Below are 22,062 nucleotides of genomic sequence, written 5' to 3'. Positions count from 1 at the left end.
AGACGACGAATTAGGAATAGACGGAAAGACAGGAGTTCCATAGGTAAAGAGGAGCTGCTACGGCACTTACCTATTGACCATTTCACACTTAAGCCTGAACCCAAAGAGTTCAGTATGTCTATTTAATAATCATCTTTATTGTAACAAGAAGGCTTACATTAACATTGCAATGAAGTGACTGAAAAGCCCTTAGTTGCCACATTCCGGCGCCTGTTCGGGAACACAGATGGAGAATTCAGAATGTCAAAATTACCTAACAGCACGTCTTTTGCAACTTGTGTGAGGAACCCAGAGCACCCAGAGGAAATCCACACAGACACAAGTAGAATGTGCAGACTCCACAGAGACAGTGACCCATGCCAGGAATCAAACCTGGAGCTGTGAAGCAACAGTACTACCCACTGTGCTACCGTGCTGCCAGTGGCCTATTCTTGGGCTAGTCAAGAGTCAAGAGGGAGAGCTGAATTGCGAGGGGAGGGGGGTTCTGAAATGAGACCCCTTAAAACTGGATAGCTAGGATAACACTAGAATCACTCTAGATAAGTAAGTTTATTGAGGATTGAAACTAATCATAGAAAGTATACCCAGTTATCATTATTAACCATTAAACACATATTCTTAGAACATAGCAGTAACAGGCATTTAAACTCTTGCTAATAGCAGTGGTGGCAATGTATAATGGGATTTAAGCTAGCTAACTTGACCACATCCCTAATAGCACATTCAGGGGAAGCAATTCTTAGTAGCTCCAGCGTCCTGGACTCAGACAGGCAATGGGACGGGCAGGAACCAGCTCCAACATCCTGCACCCAGACAGATAATGATACGGGCAGGACCCACAATGAGATAAGAGAAATGGGAGTAGGAGAGAGCAAGAGATAGCGGATGAGAGGGTCTTGAAAAACAACAGATGGCCAGGGAACAGGATGGGGCTAAATCATGAGCTGATCATGCATTCACCATGCTGCCCAAGTAAAATTCATTGGTCAAGGTAAAATCTACAGCTACAAGCATTGGATGAGTCCAACTGGGTTGGACTACTGATTTTTGGAAATTGTTGAACCTGAAGCAATATAAAGCAGTAGTTTTGGCATTTATCCAAATCACTCTCTCTCTCGTACGTTGAACCGAGCTTGGAAAGTAAAGCCGTCTTAACCAGACTTGTTTCCGCGAGTCTTTATGTTAGCTGAACTGCAATCACATAGGGGAAAGTCCCCACGTCAAAGTCAGCTCAATACTCAAACTCTGAAAATGCTCCTACATGGACTTGGTGTACTGCACTCCGTATGTTCACCCATTGCCTGTGCCTTTACATTGTGTATTTATGTATGTCCTATGTTTTTTTTCATGTATGGAATGATCTGCCTGGACTGTACGCAGAACAATACTTCTCACTGTACCTCGGTACATGTGACAATAAAACAAATCAAATCCAGTATACATGTGAAAACAAATGCTGTGCTTTCAAATGCTGTCACCAAAGAGCAGCAAGAAATAGGAGGAAGCAAAGGATCGACTATTAGGGGGAACACCATTGGTTTATGCAGGGGCAGTCCATCGCAAGTGATACTTTGGCTTCAATTAGTTAGACAATACTAGAGCCAGATGAAAGCACACCCACCCATCTGGATGGCAGTGGAGAAGCTTTGGAGGATGATTTGGTCAATCAAGTGAAAGCTGCAGAAAGATCAAGGAGGACAAGGTGGAAAAGTTTACTTTTGTCACGATCACATCGGATGTCATTTATCACTTTGATAACCGCTTTGGTACTGTGGTAGAGGCAGATTCAAACATACAATTCTGGGAAAGATGGGAATGGACTTGGGAGATGAAAAACATGGAGGATGGAAACACAAGTTTAGATGGAACAATGGTGACATTGAGGATTTTTAAAGAAAATGACTGGAGATTTATAGGAGAGACAACACCTGAAAGAGAGTAGTTAACAATATTGGTTAACATAGGGGAAGGGGCAATTCAGATATAAAATGAGCTCAGAGAGCATGCGGGAGATGAGATAGAAAGAGATTCAAGTGAAGGATCAAGGGAAGAAGCGTCAGAGGAAGTTTGGCCAGAAGGACAGGGGAACACAACTCAAGAAGTGACACCATCCAAAGCAGAGCAGCCCGCTTGATTGCTAACCCTTCCACATTCAACCCTTCCACCACTGACACAGTGGCATCTACATGATGCGCTGCAGGAACTCACTAATATCCCTTTGGCAGCATCTTCCAAACCCACAACCACTATCAAGAGCAGCAGATACCTGGGAACACCACTACCTGGAAGTTCCCGTCCAAGCCACTCAGAATCCTGACTTGGAGATACATCACTGTTCCTTCATTGTCGCTGGGTCAAATTTCTGGAGTTCCCTCCCTAACATGTTAGGTGTACCTACACCTTGGACGGCAGCATTTCAAGGAGGCTCACCACCACATTCTCAAGGAAAACTAGAGATGTACAATAAATGCTGGTCCAGCCAGCAATGCCCACATCCAGTAAATGAATAACTTTTTAAAAAGACAGCTGATCAAAGTGGTTGCAAATTTAAGCACACTATGAACCTTTTGCACTTATTTTTTGAGGTCCAAAGATGTGCACATTAGGTGGATTGGCCATGCTAAATTGGCTTACTCACTCTTCCAACTTCTTCCATCGGGCAGGAGATACAAAAGTCTGAGAACACGCACGAACAGACTCGAAAACAGCTTCTTCCCCGCTGTTAGACTCCTAAACGATCCTCTTGTGGACTGACCTCATTAACACACCTCTGTATGCTTCACCCAATGCCGGTGTTATGTAGTTACATTGTGCACCTTGTGTTGCCTTATTATATATTTTCTTTTATTTCCTTTTCTTTTCATGTATTTAATGATCTGCTCGCAGAAAAATACTTTTAATTGTACCTTGGTACATGTGACAATAAACAAAATCCAATTGCCCCGTAGTGTCTAAACGTTAGGTGGGGTTACGGGGATAGGGCAGGGGAGAATGCTTGGTTGGAGTGCTTTCACAGGGTCGGTGCAGATTCTATTGACTGAACAGTCTCCTTCTGCACGGTCAGGATTTTATGAGAGGATGGACGGGACAAAGAAGAGGGTTTATGAAAATAGTTTGCAGTGAAGAAGCTGGGTGTGATCTTTACATTCCAAAATGATCCTTGAAAAGTGCGCAGTTTTTGATGACAACTGGACTTAATAGTGTTTTAAGCGGTCCAGCCAGTTGTCGTGGTCCAGTGTTAATGTTCTTGTGGTCCAGTGTAATAATGTTTTAAGCGGTCCAGCCAGTTCTCGTGGTAAATGACTAAACCAGTCACGTTTGCATCCCATGCACTTATGCTGCGATAAGGAATGGCCAGGGTAAGCGAGAGAGCAATGGTTTTATTGGGGACTGTGGCAAAAGTGGAGGTGAGCGTACTGTTGAGAAGAATCAGTGGCTTTAAAAATTTACTGGGAAATTGAGAGCCAGAGACTAAACAGTTGAGATTTTGTAAGTGCAGTTCTATGTCAACGGGATATAGTTTTATTTTCCGGGGATGGACACAGAAAGATCATGGAAGGGGTATGTGGGTGGTGCGTGATACAGGAATTGATTAGAGATTGCCTTACTTGTAATTGATATAATGGGACTCAAAGCCATGTGAGATGGAAAGGTCAAGGGGGTGGCTATGAATATAGATTGGTGAGTCTACACGGAGGGAGAAATTTGGAAGGATAAGAGTGCAGTGAACTCAGAGAGAACAGGAGTTGAGATGGCCATTGGTATCACCAAGGATGTGAATCCAGCAGGTCAGGTAGCATCTGTGCAGCGAACCAACTTTCCCTTCAGAGATGTTTTCTGACCTGGTGAGATTTCCAGCTTTTTCTATAATTTCAGCTTTTCAGCATTTGCAGTATTTTACTTTTGTGTTGAGGATGAAAAATCATTCAGTGCAAAGACTGGGAGAGGAAAGCAGTGAAGATATCTCAGTGAGAAAACTTTTTATCATATTTGGGACGGTGGTAAAGAATAATGATCTTGAAAAAGAGGTGAACTAATCAAGAGTAGGAGTTAGGCCAAAGTGTGTCCTAGTGATAAGTAGATATTGGCCTAAAGCCTAAACCTAGAAATGGGGAAATGAAGATGAGGGAGGTAAGAGCCAGAGGTGGGTCATGTGAAGGGAGGTAAGTTCAGAAACAAAGGGCGAAATTCTCCCATCGGGAGACTAAGCGCCGACACCGGAGTGAAAACCGGAGTGTTTCATTCCGGCGGCGGAGGCCGCTCCTCGCCCCCTATTCTCCCACCCCCAGGGGGCTAGGAGCGGTGCCGCGTCAATTTCGCGCGCCGGGCCTTGGCGCCACATGAAAGCGGCGCCGCGTAAATTACACGGACGGTGCCGCGTAAATGTTGTCACCCGCGCATGCGCAGTTGCCGTCCTCCCCGCGGGCGCCCCGCAAGACATGGAGGATTGATCTTTCGAGGCGGCGGAGGAAAAGAGTGCGTCCTTTAGAGATGCCGGCCCACCGATCGGTGGGCACCAATCGCGGGCCAGACCCCTACTGAGCGCCCCCCTGGTGCTCGATCCTCCCTCCCCCTCCCACAGGCCGCACACGAGCATTCGCGCACTGTTCACGCCGGCAGCGACCAGGTGTGGTTGGCGCTGGCGTGAACCCGTCGGATTGGGCAGGCCGCTCGGCCCATCTGGGCCGGAGAATCGCTGCTCGCCTGCTACAAACAGCGAGCGGCGATTCTCCGAGCGGCCTGTCGTGAAACGCTGCACGCCGTTCTGGGGGGTGGGGTGGTGGGTGGGAGAATCGCGTGCGGGTGCCAGGAATCGCCCGGCACTGCCGCGATTCTCCCACCCGGCGTGGGGGTTGGAGAATTGCGCCCAATGTTAATTAAATGTTTGCAGTTCAGGGCGAGAGCAAAAAATAGCACCAATGAAGTCAATGTGCTGGGATGAGGTGAAAGGGAACTAGAGTAGGTTTGGAACAAAGAATGTCCCATATCCCTCAGAAAAGGCAAGCTTAGCTAAGAACCAACATAACACCACCTTTTATTTGGAGGAAGTTAAGGAAATTTAAGGAATTTAAGAACAAGTTCAACTGGCAGAGGATTGTTGTAGACAACGACTGGTTGGGCCCCTATTGAAGGAAGAAGCAGAGAAGTCTCAGACTGTCCCGTAGGGGATGGCAGTGTATTTTGGCTCCTGCCCTCAAAATGTTTTATAAACGAATGCGAAGACCTTTCTATCTTAACAATTCAGTTACCTGTGGACATTGCTGGAATGCTTGTTAAACCAATTCCATTGTAATTCTAAGAATATAATAAAGACCAATAAGCAGGAGGACAAAAGGTAAAGGTAAAATTAGACACCAGCTCAACAATTACTTCAAACACTTGAAATCCCAAATGGCAATTAAACTACAAAATTGCTGCATTCCAGTTAGACCCAAATAGTACAGAAATAACATTCACTGTCAAACAAATAACCTATTACAACTTCAGCCAAAATGCTAGAATGAAGCAAAATAAAACGGCAAAAAGATAATTTAAGTCATAAAGGTTCTACCTCCCATAATAGAATGTGGTTACTGCATAAAATTATGTCACTTGGGGCAGCACGGTGGCGCAGTGGGTTAGCCCTGCTGCCTCACGGCGCCAAGGTCCCAGGTTCTAACCCGGCTCTGGGCCAGTGTGTGTGGAGTTTGCACATTCTCCCTGTGTTTGCGTGGGTTTCGCCCCCATAACCCAAAGATGTGTAGGCTAGGTGATTGGCCACGCTAAATTGCCCCTTAATTGGAAAAAAAATGAATTGGGTACTCTAAATTTATATTTTAAAAAATATGTCACTTGCAGGAGAAACCTTGCAGTCTCCTGCAAACATAATTCTAGCCGAGTGAGCATACACACATGGCAGGAGTTCCAGTGAACTGAGCATCCAGTGTCCTCTGCATGCTTGGGATGTCCCTTGCACTAAAATAGCGTGCTGACATTGACTGATTCTCACATACATAATGGTACTTGGGTTCAGGTTTTGAGTGCTACCTCCATCATGGAACTGCACCTTTACAAGGAATTAACACTTTTAAGAGTAGAGAAAGACAAATGCAAAACTGCTACTTTTGAAAAAAAAACCTTCATTCAAGCGGTGTTCCTCTCCACCAAAGTAAAAAAGACCCTTCAATTTTCTCAAAGTCACTGCATTTCACTGCAGTTTAAGATTTAATAACCATATTCCTTTGTAATTTCAGGTTTGTGCTCAAATTTCTTTCTTGATTAACAAAGCATTTAGTCTAATGTTTTTATTACCATAATCAATATTTTGGATGAATTTCAATTATGATTTGAACCTGTATCTCTAAATGTTTGAGCAAATATCAGTTTCATGAGAAATTGCCCAGCAAATTGGTACCATGGTGCATTTGCAAGTGAGAGAGCAATGTTTCAACACTATTTACAAATTAACACAAGTCTAATCTTATCTGTCACAAGTTGTGTTTAAATAACAACAACTTGCATTTTTGTGACATGTCAATTGTTGTAAAACAAGGGAAATTGCTTTACAAGAGCTTTAACAAAACAACACCATACTACATCATGGGACAAGTGGCCAAAATCGTGGTAGGAGTGATAGCTGCTGAGGGGATTTGAGAGAGATAACTAGTGAGAGTGAGAGCAAGAGAGGGGAGGGAGAGAGAAACAGAAAATCTAGAGCTTGGGGCCCAGGCAATATGAGTCATTGTAGTCATTGAGAAATGAAAAATCAAGTACATGCAAGATGTCAGAATTAGTTAAGTACAGAGATTTTGGCAAGTTGTAGAAGGTTACAAAGATAGGGAGGAACAAGGCCATCAAGGGATTTGAAAACAAGCAGTGAAATAATGATTTAAGAAACAAAAGGACTTTTATTTAAAAATGATTGTTTGTTTTGATAGAGACTAAATGTAGCCCCTGGATATGATACTGAGTCATCAAGTTTACCCTGCTTGAAGTACGGCAGAACTATTTGGTCAAGGGACAAAGCCTGAATTTCTTGCTCCAAATCACTGCCTAGATCCCTTGTGAACAAATGCATATTATGGTGAAATACTTGGTGAAGCTCACTCTCTAGGTTAACACAAACACACATGTAAATCAAGGGTTCAATAGAAGGGAAGGAAGAAAAGTATTTTGGGGAGAAGGAAGCAGTTCAATTGCACACAAAAGAAAATTTATTGTATTTTCAATACGTTAGCAGTTGTGCATGAGAAATTGTAACAAAGATAACACTCCCATTACAACTTTTAGTTGTATTTTTGCATTAGAATGAAAACCTTTCCTCAAATACTGCAATTGCCGGAACAGTGATGAAATACATATAGAAGCTGACAATTCAGCTATATCCTGTAGTGTATTGCTCATGCTTTTACACAATTAATTGCATGACAAGAGCAGATTTTGAGTGGTCCGCAACTGGTATTGACAGAGGAGCCAATATTTATGCAGAGGTTCCAGAGGTACCATGGTCAAACACTGCATAACTCCCACAGAAAGTAAACACAACAGTGTTGGGTAGAACACTGTACTGTAATATACAATTCACCATAAAAATTTGTTTTGTTGCAAAATTGATGTGCAATAAACTAAACAAGTCAGAACAAGGTAAATATGAATAGAGAACTTCATCTACTTGCAGATCCAATCAGGTTTACGCCTGTCACTGAAGTGCAGCTATACTCTGACTCATTAGGTAGGCTTTAAGGAACAAGAATTAAGATGTACGGGTAAAATACCGAAATAATGATAAAGGGTGTGCCAAGGTACAATGCTGTATGACTTTGCTTGGAAACCTGTGAAGGCAGGAACAGAAAACAAATAAAACATCATGGGAGGTTTTCTTTGGTGACATTGTAGATTGTCTGATGGCACCTTTTTAAAACAGAATTTTAGGTTTGAAAAATGTTGAAATGGGCGACAAGCCATGGTGCTTTTCAGGAACAAAAATAAACAAGGTATTGAGAGAAAAGTTTGGAAGTTACAAGTGAAAAACTATCTGCTTAATACAATTGTGGGAAATGAACTGAAACTGTAATTTTACAAAAGGGAGGTGCATATACTACTTGCCATGAATCATACATGACAAGTAAGAAAACAATACGTTCAGGAGTTTGTATTTAAGGATTTTTGAGAAAAAACATAAAAAGTCACCTTTTGGGACAATTATTGGATTTTAGGTCAAGCCCAAATATCAAACAGCCTAATTGTTGAAAGGAATAAGCGTGTACATTATGATCTCCGGAAAGCTCACCAAAATGTTCAAAAGTGACATTTTCTTTCCAATTAATAAAATTCTATATTTATACCCATGTTATTTTAAATAGGATTTTTTTGGTATTTTGAGTAAAAGCAGAAAATGCTGAAAACACTTAACAGGTCAAACAACATATGAACTGGTTTTGTCAAGCGATCATATATCTCTAGCATTAACACGATTGTCCTCTTTTTACAGATGTTATTTAAACTGGTGAGTACTTGCAGCATTTTCTATTTTATTTCAGATTTCTTACAACTCCATCATCTTGCTTTTTTTACGTTATTTGGAATTCTTCACAACTGCTCAGTAGGAAAGCTACACTAGGAGACTGTACACAGACACATCTGAAACTAAAGTATGGTTATAGGTCATTAATTTGTTCATGAAAAGATTATACAATAAGCTAAATATGCAAATCAATTGAAATATTTAATCTATCATCAGGTACCTTATGAAGAATTGTCTTTACTTACTGAGGAGAAAAGATGTTCAGTATCACACTGTCTGCACTTCAAAGTGTCAGCTAAACAATTTTAATTTAGTTCAATTTTGATATACTTTTGGGTTTTACACCACTGCAGAAATGCAAAGCCTGAAAAATTATAACAATTACACCAATAGAAAAGGAAAAGATAAGACTTTAGGAAAACAACCTGTATTTCATGCTCTCTACATTATACATTACAATAGCAATGGTGCAGTAACTCAAATGTTTTCCATACAAAGACTGCATTCCTTTAAGTGGTTTTACTATGAGAATTCTGAGAGCTTTTGAATGCTGCAAGAAAGAAATTAAGTTGACGCACATCAAAACAAATTTAGAATTTAACTTGCCCATTCCAAAGAAAATTATTTTGGAACTATCCATGACAGCCTTAACTTGCAAAACAAGTGAAATGTTTTCAAATAGTTTAGGTCAGCTATGTACAAAAACTATTTTGGCATATATAATACCTCTTTGCAGATGCCAAATAATGAATTCAAAGATATCAATACTAAAGCGAATGAAGATGTAACAGAAGAAAAGTTGGTAAATTGTAGAAGTGCACACCTGTATGAGGGGTGGCAGGAAGGGGGAGAAACGTAGTCTATTGGAGTGATCAGCACATATGTTGCAGTAATGATGAAGGCAACAAAAGTAAGACATTGTTTTAAAAAGTACCTCTTTTTAAAAGCACGGCTTCTGCTAAAATGCAACGCAAATTTACATGTATGTGAATTAATTTGTTTCACATTTTCATGTCCGTTAAAAAATTAATTGCATACAGATATTGTAAATATTTGAATTACAAATAAAGCATCAGATAACTTAATCTAATGATAACACTAGATTACACTGACTTGTGTTTTTTTGGAGTATGGAAGCCAATTTAACCAAAAGATATACGAGGACCAAAATTCTTCTGACAATTATCCTGTGATGCAAGATGCAAGCTGAATCTGTATGCAGCACTCCTCCTGCATCAAACTGTTTCTGTCATTCCAACCATGGCTTCTGAAATCAGATGGGGCGAGGCTAAGAGTTTCCATATTGGGAATTTCCAAAGTCTTGGCCTCTAAAAACCTTGACACAAGCCCTTTGGACAGTCAGAAATATCCCCCCCCCCAAATTCAGATATAATCAATATCGTCCCTTGGAAAAGAGGTTGATTAGCACAGCAATAAATTGATGTGCCACTGTCTCTCACTTATCACTGACTGACTGAATAGTGTTTCTATTCCTGCTTTACCTTCTCCCCACCCTGGCAAGTGCCCAAGATGGCACCTGTATACTCAGCGTAGACTGGGGAGCGGAGGACTGTGCTGCCCACTCCACTTTCCAGGAGTGAGGAATTTTGAGCTGTTTAAAAGACCCAGGAAATTAAAAGGCATATTCAAGCTAAACTAATATGGCTGATACCTGTAGATGGGTCCTCCACCATATCCTTGTATACTGAACGTCAACTATCGTAGTGTTTTTTTTGTCGACTTCAGCAAGACGACCACAAAGTAATGTTAAATATGTCTCTATTCAGGGCTGATAAAACTGGTCAAATTAGGCTACATAATTTCCTTTAACTTCAGGCCCAGAACATGGAAGACAATATTTATTTCGAGCTAAGAACTGCACAACAGGCAAATTTTCAAAAAGACTGTACACTAAATTTCTTTTGTGTGTGTGTATGTGTGTGTGTTTTTTTAAAACTTTCTATTAAGCCCAACCATCACAAATACCAGCTGGAAACATACAAATCTCTCCAAATGGCTGTGTCGCATCAACCGTCTCAGCTGGTGCATGGGTCAGGGAACCATTATTTCAACCAACAGTAATAAAGTGTGTAATTTGCTTTTACGCCACATACAACCAGTCTTCACCAGGGAAAAAAAGACATGTACAAGTGAATTTCAAGTGTCTAAGGGATACAATAAATAGTCATAATGACATGTTTTGACAATGCATTCTGTTCTTCAAGGGATCATATCTGGAGAACACAATTTGATTTTACAACATTGTTTGGACACATGGCTCAACAAAAAATTGAACAGCAGGTTCTTCGGGTCGCTACACTGGAAAATATTTGGAATTTACTGATTGTAGGTTTCCCCCATTTCTGGGATTATGCTTCAAATTCGAATCCAAGACCAAGTTTATGTCCACCAGCATTAATATTCTTGCCATCCAGCAGTGCTGAAAGGTTTATCTTAACACCTAAGGAGAAAAATGATGCGTCATATAGTACTGATTGCATATCGCTCTCATCGAAGCAGCGGAAGGGATGAATAGCAAGTTTTATCCAAATGGGCACATTCACAAAATGACCAATACAAAATGTATCGAAAGATAATGAGAATGGGGTTGAAATCAGCTAGTTTTACTTATGAAATTGAGAATTGCTTTAATCCCAGGTATATTACAATATTACTGCTGTGCCTTTACAACTTTTTATAAATAACAACTTAGCTCCAACATTCAAGAGTACAATGTATGAAAATTGTGACCTCTGCCCACCTCCAAAGTGAAACATTTTTGCTGTTTGCATAGAATAGTCCTGGATCGGACAAAACATATTGGGTAAAAGTACCCTTGTGCAATGTTTCTGCCCAGAACTATGTATTCTTGAAAAGAACAGGCAAGTTTTTTTTGAAGGGGTGGTATTATTTAACCCTCGTCATTACTATGTCCTTAGAGTTTAGCTCCTCCCGATTGTTAAATTGAATTTGGCCCTTTAAATAAAATGATCACGGTGAAGATCTGTTAAAATGTCATGGATAATTCAGGTGAAATTGGTCTCAACTAATGGGCAATCACACTCGAGCCATTTTTAGTCATTCTAAAGTAAAAGTGACTAACATCATTTACATGTACTTATCAACAAACTGAGAAGGATGAGCACCATCAGTGGAAATTTCCAGATAGACAAGGTGACCATTTTAATCAATGCTGAGTAAAAGTCAAATGTAGGAGCTAAACTTTTAAGGAGAGCCATAGTCATGAACACTAACAATAGAAAAAGGCTACCTAGCTTATCAATCCCAAACTTTCAATCGGCCACATACAATTTGCACCACCAAGGAAATTCCCAAACTTATTTAATCTAACAATTGAAGTGAATGTGCAAAAAGAGCAAACTCTGGAATTTCTCTCTGAACATTAAAGGTGATCCAAACAAATAACTTCACAATCTACATTGCAATCTACATTAGTATAACTCATTAGTTATATTTTATATATGATTCAATGGTCCGAGGATAAATTTATTGTATTCCACAGCATTTTATCATCTTGATGTATACTTACATTCAGTGACATCCAATACCATTTTAAACTATTAGAAACACCCAAGGGGCATAAAACATTTGCTGGGGTGGTATACAGACCATCAATCTGCGATTGGTAATGTTGGGAAAGCATTAGACAGGAATACAGAGAAGCATGTGACAAAGGAACATCTGTGATTATGGGTGACTTCAGTCTGCACATAGCTTGGATGAATCAAATTAGCCACAGTACAATAGAGGAGGAATTTCTAGAGTGTATGCAGGATGGTTTTCTGGACCAATACCTTGAGGAACCAACAAGGGAACAGGCCACATGGACTGCATGTTGTGCAATAAGAAAGGATTAGTTGGCAATCTAGTTGTGAGAGAAATCCTTGGGGATGAGTGGCCATAATATGATAGAACTCTTTGTCAAGATGAATAGTGAGGTAGTTGATTCTGAGGTCAGGGTCCTGTACCTCAATAAAGGTAACTATGATGGTGTGAGGCATGAGCTGGCTATGATAGACTGGGAAACATTACTCCAAGGAAGGACAGCGGACAGGCAATGGCAGGCATTCATGGAGCAAATAGGTGAACTCCAAAAGGTGTTTATTCCTATTTGACACAAGAATAGGAAGGGAACTGTGGCCAAACCATGACTTACAAGGAAAATTAGAGATAGTATTGGATTCAAAGGGGCATAGAAATTAGACAGAAAAAGCAATAGACCTGAGGATTGGGAACATGTTAAAATTCCAAGGGATTTAGTAAGAAGAGAAAATACAATTTGAAAGTGAGCAAGCGGGAAACATAAAAATTGACTGTAAATGTATCTACATGCATGTAAAGAGAAAAAGATTGATTAAAAACTAATGAAGGCCCCCTACAGTTAGAAACGGGGAATTTAAAAAAAATGCCTGAGGAACTAAATTCATACTTTGCTTCGATCTTATAATGTACCGAAAGTTCTGAGAAACACTAATTTCAGTGAGGAACTGAAGGATATTAGTATTAGTAAAGAAATGTTTTGGTGGAAATTAATGGGATTGAAGGTGGATTAGTCTCATCCCAGAGTACTTAAGGAGTGGCCCGAGAAATAGTAGATCCATTGGTGGCCAGCCTCCGGAATGGTTCCTACAGATTGGAAGGTAGCTAATGTCACCCCGCTATTCAAAGAGGGAGGTGGAGTGAAACAGGGAACTATAGACCAGTGAGCCCAAGAACGATTATAGGGAAGTTGCAAGAGTCCGTTATCAAGGATTCCATCGCTCAGCATTTGGAAAGCAGAGGTACAATCAGAAAAGCTCACATGGATGTATAAAAGGGAAATCATGCTTGACAAATCTACTGGAATTCTTTGAAGATGTAACTAGTAGAGTTGGACAGGGAGAACCGGCGGATGTGGTTTACTTAGACTTTCGCGAGGTCTCACAAAGCAGATTATTATGTAAAGTTAAAGAGCATTGGATTGTGGGTAGTGTCTTAAGATGGATGAGCTGGTTAGTAGACAGGAAGTAAAAAATTGGAATAAATGGGTCCCTTTCCGATTGGCAGTGACTAGTGGGGTACCGCAGAGATCTGTGCTAAGACCCCAACTGTTCACATTATATATTAATCATTTGGATGATGGAACTAAATGTATTATCTCCAAATTTGCAGATGATACAAAGTTGGGTTGGAGGGTGAGCTGTGAAGAAGATGCAGATGTGCTTCAGCACTATTTGGACAGTCTGTGAGTGAGAATATGCATGGAAGATGCAGCATACTGTGAATAAAGGTGGTTATCCACTTTGGTAGCAAAAATAGGAAGGCAGATTATTATTTGAATGGGTGTAAATTGAGAGGGGTGGATACTCTGCGAGACCTTGGTGTCCTTTTGCATCAGTCACTCAAAGTAAGCATGCAGGTACAGCAGGCAGTAAAGAAGGCAAATGGTATGTTGGGCTTCATTGCGAGTGGATTTGAATATAGGAATAGGGATGTTTTATTGCAATTATATAGGGCATTGGTGATGTAACATCTGGAGCATTCTGTGCAGTTTTGGTGTCCTGGGGCAGAATTCGCCGACCCCCTGCAGGGTCGGAGAATCGCCCGGCGCCGGCGTCAACCCCGCTCCCGCCATGGCCGGAATTCTCCGCCACCCGGGAATCAGCGGGGGCGGGAATCACGCCGTGCCGGTCGGCGGGCCCACCGCGGCGATTCTGCGGCCTGCGATGGGTCGAAGTCCCGCCGCTGTCAGACCTCTCCCGCCAGCGTGGTTTTAAACCACCTCTGGTGCCGGCGGCGCGGGCGGGCCCCGGGGTCCTTTGGGGGGGGGGGGGGGGGGGGGGGGGCGATCTGACCCCGGGGGATGCCGCCACGGTGGCCTGGCCCGCGATCGGGGCTCACCGATCGGCGAGCGGGTCTGTGGCACTCTTTTTCTTCCGCCGCCGCCACAGCCTCCACCACGGCGGAGGCAGAAGATACCCCCTCCACCACGCATGCGCCGGGGTGACGTCAGCAGCCGCTGACGCTCCGGCGTATGCGTGGACTCACGCTGGCCGGCGAAGGCGTTTCGGCCAGCCGTTCGCGTTGGTCGGCAGGGCGCCAAAGGCCGTTCGTGTCAGTCGGCGGAGCGGGAGGCACTCCGGCATGGGCCTAGCCCCTAAAGGTGCGGAGAAAACCGCACCTTTGGGGAGACCCGATGCCGGAGTGGTTCTCGCCACTCCGGTACGCCGGGACACCCCACCCTGCCGGGTAGGGGAGAATCCCGGCCCTTATCTGAGGAAGGATGTTCTTGTTATGGAGGGAATGCAGCGAAGATTTACCAGCTTGATTCCTGGGATAGCGGGAGTGTAATGTGAGGAGAGACTAAATTGGTTAGGATTATATTCAATGGAGTTTAGAAGAGTGAAGTGGGGGAACTCATAGAAATTTACAAAATTCTAACAGGATTAGACAGGGTTGATTCAGAAAGAATGTTCCCGATGGTTGGGGATTCCAGAATTAGGGGGTCAGTTTTGGGATAAGGGTTAAATCTATTAAGACTGAGGTGAGGAGAAGTTTCTTCCCCCAGAGAGTGGTGAATCTGTGGAATTCACTACCACAGAAAGTAGTTGAGACCAAAACATGTGTAATTTCTAGGAAGAATTTTTAAAAAATTTTTTTGAAGTGCTCAATTCAAATGTACAGGGTAGGTGGATTGGCCACGCTAAATTGTCTCTTACGTGGAAACAAATTAATTGGATACTCTAAATTTAAGAAAAAAAAAGTACCCAATTCATTTTTATTCCAAAGGGCAATTTAGCGTTGTCAGTCCATCTACCCTGCATATCTTTGAGTTGTGGCGGTTAAGACCCATGAAGACACAGGGATAATGTGCAAACTCCACACAGACACTGACCTGGGGCCGGGATCGAGCCCGGGTCCTCAGCGCCGTGAGGCAGCAGTGCTAACAACTACACCACCGTGTCGCCCAGTGTTTCAAGGAGGAATTAGATATAGCTCTTGGGGCTAACGGAATCCAGGGATATTGCAGTCTGGAGGAGCTGGCTTAGGGTATTGAACTTGATGATCAGCCAGGATCATAATGAATAGCCTCCTCCAGCTTATATTTTCTATTATGTTTCTGTGTAAACTGCACACTCACCCAACTTATTTTAACATTAATCAACATAATATTCTCACTTCAGTTCTCCCATTTCCCCCTTTTCTGAAGGCACTTTTCTTAGCCCACCAATACTACATCAGACCGTCAAGTTTTAAACATATAATAGTAAGCATCAGTGGATTATTTTGCAGTCCACACATAATGAACTCACCGGCTATCAATCAAAAATGGAGTGCTAATTGATGTTTTCCCTTCCCTGGACCGGGGCACTCAAACCTATTACTCAACTCCACTTGATTCCCTACTTAACTAAATTAACAATCATACCCAAGGTCTCCTAATTTTGATTACCATGATCTGATCCAAGTACTGTAGTATCCTTATTAGGCCATGAAGATGATAATTATTTTAAAATGCAAAAATGTAATCAGTTTCCCCAATGGCCAAGTGGATGTAACTGCATTTGTGTGGTAGTGAACCAAATAAGACCAGTGAACCTCAGATCCATCCCAAGTTTGCACTGCTGGCTCAGATTGGTGGCAATGATGACAAAGTGGCATCAGAGTCACTGGACATCAAAGTAGGCAAGGCTATTAACACACAGTGTTGATGAATGGCAACTAAGCAAAGGTTTCAGCAAGATCTCCAAGGTAACACGCAAGGTGCAAACTCACACATGAAGAATCAGGAGCACCAAAGGGATGCCAAGACTTGTGGAATGCTCTACGAGTGAATTCAGGACAAGGGAGGAGATGGGGGGAAAAACACATTAGAAAAACCTAGAAAGGGAAGCACTTTCTGGTCAGAGCAAAGAGAAAATGCTGGAATATCTCAGCAGGTCTGGCAGCATCTGTAGGGAGAGAAAAGAGCTAACGTTTCGAGTCCAGACGACCCTTTGTCAAAGTTAGCACTGCTGCCTCACGGTGCTGGGGTCATCTGGACTCTCCTTACAGATGCTGCCAGATCTGCTGAGATTTTCCAGCATTTTCTCTTCGGTTTCAGATTCCATTATCCACAGTAATTTGCTTTTTTTCTGGTAAGAGCAAAATATACTGTAACGTCCTATTTCGCATCCTCAATATTGCTTTAGAATACTTGTGAAATGAACAAGACTACATTTATTTAAGATCAAATGTGGCTCACCTGGTCTCAGGATTTGAGTGTATCCAAGTCCAATCAGACTTGAATTGTTCACTTTAATCTGTTAAAGATAAAAAGAACAAACTCCTTATAACAGTTCTCCTAAAATTAAAGTATTTGTATTATTTCATTTGCATGAATATGCACCCTGGATTGCATTTAATTGTGCTCCCCTCCACCCATATTATCTAACTATGAACAAGTTATCCAGTACATACTCACCGAGCATGTTGCTGCATCATCAATCATGTATTTTGCTGCAATACCAAATCGGGTATTGCTATTCCCAGCTGTCCAAGCCAAGTTGATGCCAATTTCGAGATTTTCACTGACCTTTTGATAAATGGAACCACCAAATTCTGTACCATCATTTCTATAATAAGGAAGATGCACATCATTCAGGAGGAAGACACTAATATCACCATTTTGACACAAACACCAACGAATGCAAGGATTAATAACCAATCTTACATTTTCTTCTCCAATTATTTATCGATCCCACTTTTGGCCACTTAATTGTATGCTATTACAACCACTGCAATTACTTACTGGCCTCTACTGATGCCATTCTGTAACCCAGCCCCGAGGAAAAAAATTGAAGAGGCTGGGGCCCTACTAACCCTCTTTCTCTCCCTGAATACAGTCCTCACTCTAGAGAAAAATATAAATGCGATACTCATAAGGCCTGATTAAGTAAAGCAACAGGAAAAATACTGAACTATCAGATACCCAATTCCTGAACAAATCTTTGAGGACACTTTGCAGAAGCCCAAAATACTAAATCTACTCTGATTATAGTTTATACATACTGGATCTCATGGGCTGAAAGCTTCCTACAGCAATCAAACTCACTCATTTGTAGAACAATTCAGCTGTTATCATTTGCTACTGATCATGGCTGGCCTCATGGCTTAATTCATTTACTACCACCCATCCACTTGCGCCCTACCCCCAACTATTAGACCATCACATTGAATTAAATATATTAAACATAGGTTGCTGTAAGAATTAGATGGGCAAAATATCCAAGAGTGAGAAGGAAAGACAGCAAATACGAGATGACAGAGGGGAGCAGTGAGAAGGGAATGGTCAAGAGTGAATAGCTAGATTGTGACAGGGGCGCTGGAGGTGAGATTAGTGGCGCCGTTAAGTGTATACGGTCCCAATTGGGACGATGTGGGATTCACGAAGAAGGTGTTTGGGGCCATTCCCGACTTGGACACACATGAGCTGATTGTGGTGTGGGGGGAGACTGGAACTTGGTGCAGGAGCCAAGGTTGGACAGATAACGGCCGCGCTCGCTGGTCCCATCAGGGGAGGGGCGAAGGCGCTGGCTGGGCTAATGGGAGGTGTGGACCCTTGGAGGTTCCTGCACCCAAGGGAACGGGAGTACTCATTTTTCTCAGTAGTCCATAAGGTATACTCGCGGATCGACTTTTTTGTGGTGCGAAAGGCTTTGCTGGCTGGGATCAAGGGGTTTGAATACTCGGCAATTGCAGTGGCAGATCACGCTCCGCATTTGGTGTATATGGTAATGGAGAAGGGGGCAGCGCAGAGGCCGGGTGGAAACTGGATGTAGGGCTTTTGGGGAACCAAGTGTTCTGTGAGAAAATTGAAAAGGTAATTAAGGAATATGTAGGTTTCAACTGTACGGGTGAGGTGTCGAAGGCAGTTGTCTGGGAGGCTCTAAAGGCGGTGGTGAGGGGTGAGGTAATTTTGTTTACGGCCAGGGTGGACAAAGAGGAGAGGGTGGAGCGGCAGAGGGTAATAGATGAGATGTTGGAGGTAGATAGGAGTTATGCAGAAGATGGGGACCCAACGAAGCTGGAAAAGAGGAAGGAACTACAGGCGAGCTTCAACTGACTGTCCACCAGGAAGGCGGTGTGCCAACTGAGACGAGCAAGGGGTGCAGTTTATGAACATGGAGATAAGGCTATGTTAGCAGGTCTGCTCCGGAGGGTGGCAGCGGCAAGGAAAATTCTTCAGGTGAGGGATAGGGCAGGGAAGTTGGTGGTGGCTCCGGAGCTGATTAACAAGGTTTTTGAGGAATTTTATGAGAGGTTGTACAGGTCAGAGCCACCCGGGAGAGACCGTGAGATGCAGGAATTTCTGGATGGGTTGGAGTACCCGAGGTTAGGGGAGGGGGACAGGGCTACATTAGAAGGAGCAATAGTGGAGCAGGAGATAAAGGATGCGATTGGGAGGATGAGGGCAGGGAAGGTGGCAGGGCCGGATGGGTTTCCGGTGGAATATTATAAAAAATTCAAGAATAATTGGCACCCCTGATGGTGAGGATGTTTGAAGATGCGATAGGGAAGGGGGTGCTGCCACAAACCTTGGGGCAGGCATCGATTTCACTGTTGCTAAAAGAAGATAAGGATCCGACGGAGTGTGGGTCGTATAGGCCCATATCACTTCTGAATGTGGACGCAAAAGTATTGGCAAAGGTACTGGCGGGTAAGCTGGAGGAGTGCCTCCCAAAGGTCATAGGTGAGGATCAGACGGGGTTTGTGATAGGGAGGCAGCTGTTTTCGAACATTAGGAGGGTTTTGAACGTCGTTATGGCACCGGCGGAAGGGAAGGAAACAGTGGTGGTTATGGCATTGGACGCTAAGAAGGCGTTTGACCGGGTGGAATAGGGGTACCTGCTGGCAGTTCTGGAGCGGTTTGGGATTGGACCAAGATTTGTGAACTGGGTAAAGCTAATATATAAGGAGCCGAAGGAGAGTGTCCGCACAAACAATATCAGCTCGAGATACTTCTCTCCACTGTGGGACGAGGCAGGGATGTCCGAAGCCCCCCCCCTGCTGTTTGCACTTGCGATTGAGCCGTTGGCCATCGCATTAAGAAGTTCGGGGGGGGGGGGGGGTGTATAGAGCATAGGGTGTCCTTTAGCTCACTGAGCTAAATCGCTGGCTTTTAAAGCAGACCAAGCAGGCCAGCAGCACGGTTCGATTCCCGTACCAGCCTCCCCGGACAGACGCCGGAATGTGGCGACTAGGGGCTTTTCACAGTAACTTCATTGAAGCCTACTCGTGACAATAAGCGATTTTCATTTCAATTTTCATTATATGCCGACGACTTGCTGCTGTATGTGTCGGAATCGATAGGAGGAATATTGGAGCTACTGCGAGTATTTGGGTCTTTCTCGGGGTACAAGCTGAACCTGGGCAAGAGTGAATATTTTGTGGTGTCTCGGCCGAAGGGTGGGGTAGGGGTGGGGAGGCTGCCATTCCGTAGGGCAGGGACCCACTTTAGGTATCTGGGAGTGCAGGTTGCCCAGGAGTGGGGGAGGCTTTGCAGGTACAACATCACTAGTTTGGTGGGGAGAGTGAAAGCCGATCTGGCGAGGTGGGATGGTCTCCCTCTGTCACTGGCGGGTCGGGTACAGGCAGTTAAAATGAATGTGTTGCCGCGATTTCTGTTTATTTTTCAATGCCTACCGATTTTCCTCCCAAAGGCTTTTTTCAGGGAGATTGAGAGAAGGATTACCTCGTTCATATGCAGAGGGAAGGTGGCCAGAGTGAGAAAGATGCTGCTACAGAGGGGAAGGCAGGCAGGTGGTTTGGGTCTCCCGAACCTGATGTACTACTACTGGACGACGAATGTGGAGAAGGTGCAGAGCTGGTTCAGAGGGGTTGACTCCCAGTGGGTCAGAATGGAGGCGAGTTTGTGCAAGGGGTCGGGACTGAAAGCACAAGCAACAGCGTCGCTCCCGATAGCTCCGGGGAAATACTCAGGGAGTCCAGTAGTAATAGCTTCATTGAAAATTTGGGGGCAGTTCCGCCAACACTTCGGGTTGGGGGCAGGGTCAAGGAAAATGCCGATTCGGGGGAACCACTGATTCGAGCCAGGGAAGTGGGATGAAAGTTTCCAGAAATGGGAAGAGAAAGGGATTAAGACACTAAAAGATTTGTTTCTTAGGGGTCGGTTTGCAGGATTGAGGGAGCTGGAAGCAAAGTATGGGCTGGAGCAGGGAGAAATGTTTAGATACATGCAGGTTTGAGATTTTGCCAGGAAGGAGATACAAAGCTTCCTGGAGGAACCGGCCTCCACATTGCTGGAGGTGGTGCTGACGACAAGGGGACTGGAAAAGGGGGTAGTGTCAGCGGTGTACGGAGCTATTTTGGAAGAGGATAAGGCACCACTGGAAGGGATCAAAGCAAAGTGGGAGGCAGAGTTGGGAGAGGTTGTAGAGGAGGGGGTCTGGTGTGAGGTTCTCCAGAGAGTAAACACCTCCACCTCATGTGCGAGGTTGGAGCTGATACAGCTGAAGGTGGTATACAGAGTGCACCTCACGAGGGCGAGGATGAGCCGATTCTTTGAAGGAGTAGAAGATGTGAGTGAACGTTGCCGGGGGGGGGGGGGGGGGGGGGGGGGCACTAATCACGTTCATATGTTTGGTCCTGTCCAAAGCTAGGGGAGTACTGGAAGGAGGTTTTTGGGGTTATTTCTAAGGTGGTGCACGTGAAACTGGACCATGGTCCCCGGGAGGCCATATTCGGGGTGTCGGACCAGCCAGGGTTGGAAACGGGTGCGGAGGCAGATATCGTAGCCTTCGCCTCGTTGATTGCCCGAAGGCAGATCCTGCTGGGATAGAAAGCAGCCTCTCCACCCTGTGCCCTTGATCCTCGAGAAGTTTAAGTTTGAACTGAGGGGAAGGACGGAGGAGTTCTACAAGTCATGGGCATTATTTATTGTGCACTTTCAGGAACTGGATAACATTGAACATTAGTTGGGTATGAGGGGGTGGGTGGAAGGCTGTGTATATTAAGGATGTCTATGGGAAAACCCTGATTCCTTTTTGTCATTTGTTGATGTAAACATGCGGGCTATTGTTTGGGGGTTGGTGGGAGGATGGGATCTTTGTTAATGTTATGGGGATTGACATATCTGCTGCTGATTATTGTTTATTGTTGGTGGGAGTAAATTCGGGAGAAAATGTGAAAAAGGAGAATTAAAATATATTTTTTAAAAAGAGTGAATAGCTAGAAATAGTGGCAGTCAAAATGTGCATGGAAATGGACAATGTTATCATTTATACTGAAGTGATTTTTGTCCACAAACATAATAGAGGTATACCAGACCAATGTTTGTGAAGAATGAGCCTTTAATAGCATGTGTTCATGTATGCTGCATCGATCAGTGTGCAGAAGCTGAAATTGCATTCACTGCTTAAAAATCATAAAAATAGATGACCACAGATCCACATGCAGCATCTTCTTGATCAGTATGATGAAGATTCCACATGAGATCGTGAGTTTACCAATCTGGCCATCAGGTGAGCTTTTGTTTAACAGGTGAAAAAACAGTTTTC

General features: G+C 43.5%; 1 protein-coding gene across 1 annotated transcript in view; it reads right to left on the bottom strand.

The window, feature by feature from the left end:
• Positions 1–7,170: 7,170 nt before the first annotated feature.
• The window catches only part of LOC119965321 (voltage-dependent anion-selective channel protein 1-like), a 42,486-nt gene continuing 27,594 nt past the window's right edge, over positions 7,171–22,062 (bottom strand). The window contains exons 7-9 of the mRNA XM_038795909.1: positions 16,968–17,118; positions 16,749–16,806; positions 7,171–10,964 (exon numbers count right to left, since the gene is read on the bottom strand). Coding sequence (XP_038651837.1) covers positions 10,873–10,964; positions 16,749–16,806; positions 16,968–17,118 — 301 coding nt within the window. The 3' untranslated portion in view covers positions 7,171–10,872. The remainder of the gene's footprint in view (positions 10,965–16,748; positions 16,807–16,967; positions 17,119–22,062) is intronic.

The sequence above is a fragment of the Scyliorhinus canicula genome, chromosome 4 (genome assembly GCF_902713615.1).
Source record: "Scyliorhinus canicula chromosome 4, sScyCan1.1, whole genome shotgun sequence".
Taxonomy (NCBI): Eukaryota; Metazoa; Chordata; class Chondrichthyes; order Carcharhiniformes; family Scyliorhinidae; genus Scyliorhinus; species Scyliorhinus canicula.
This window is presented reverse-complemented; position numbering and strand designations above follow the sequence as displayed.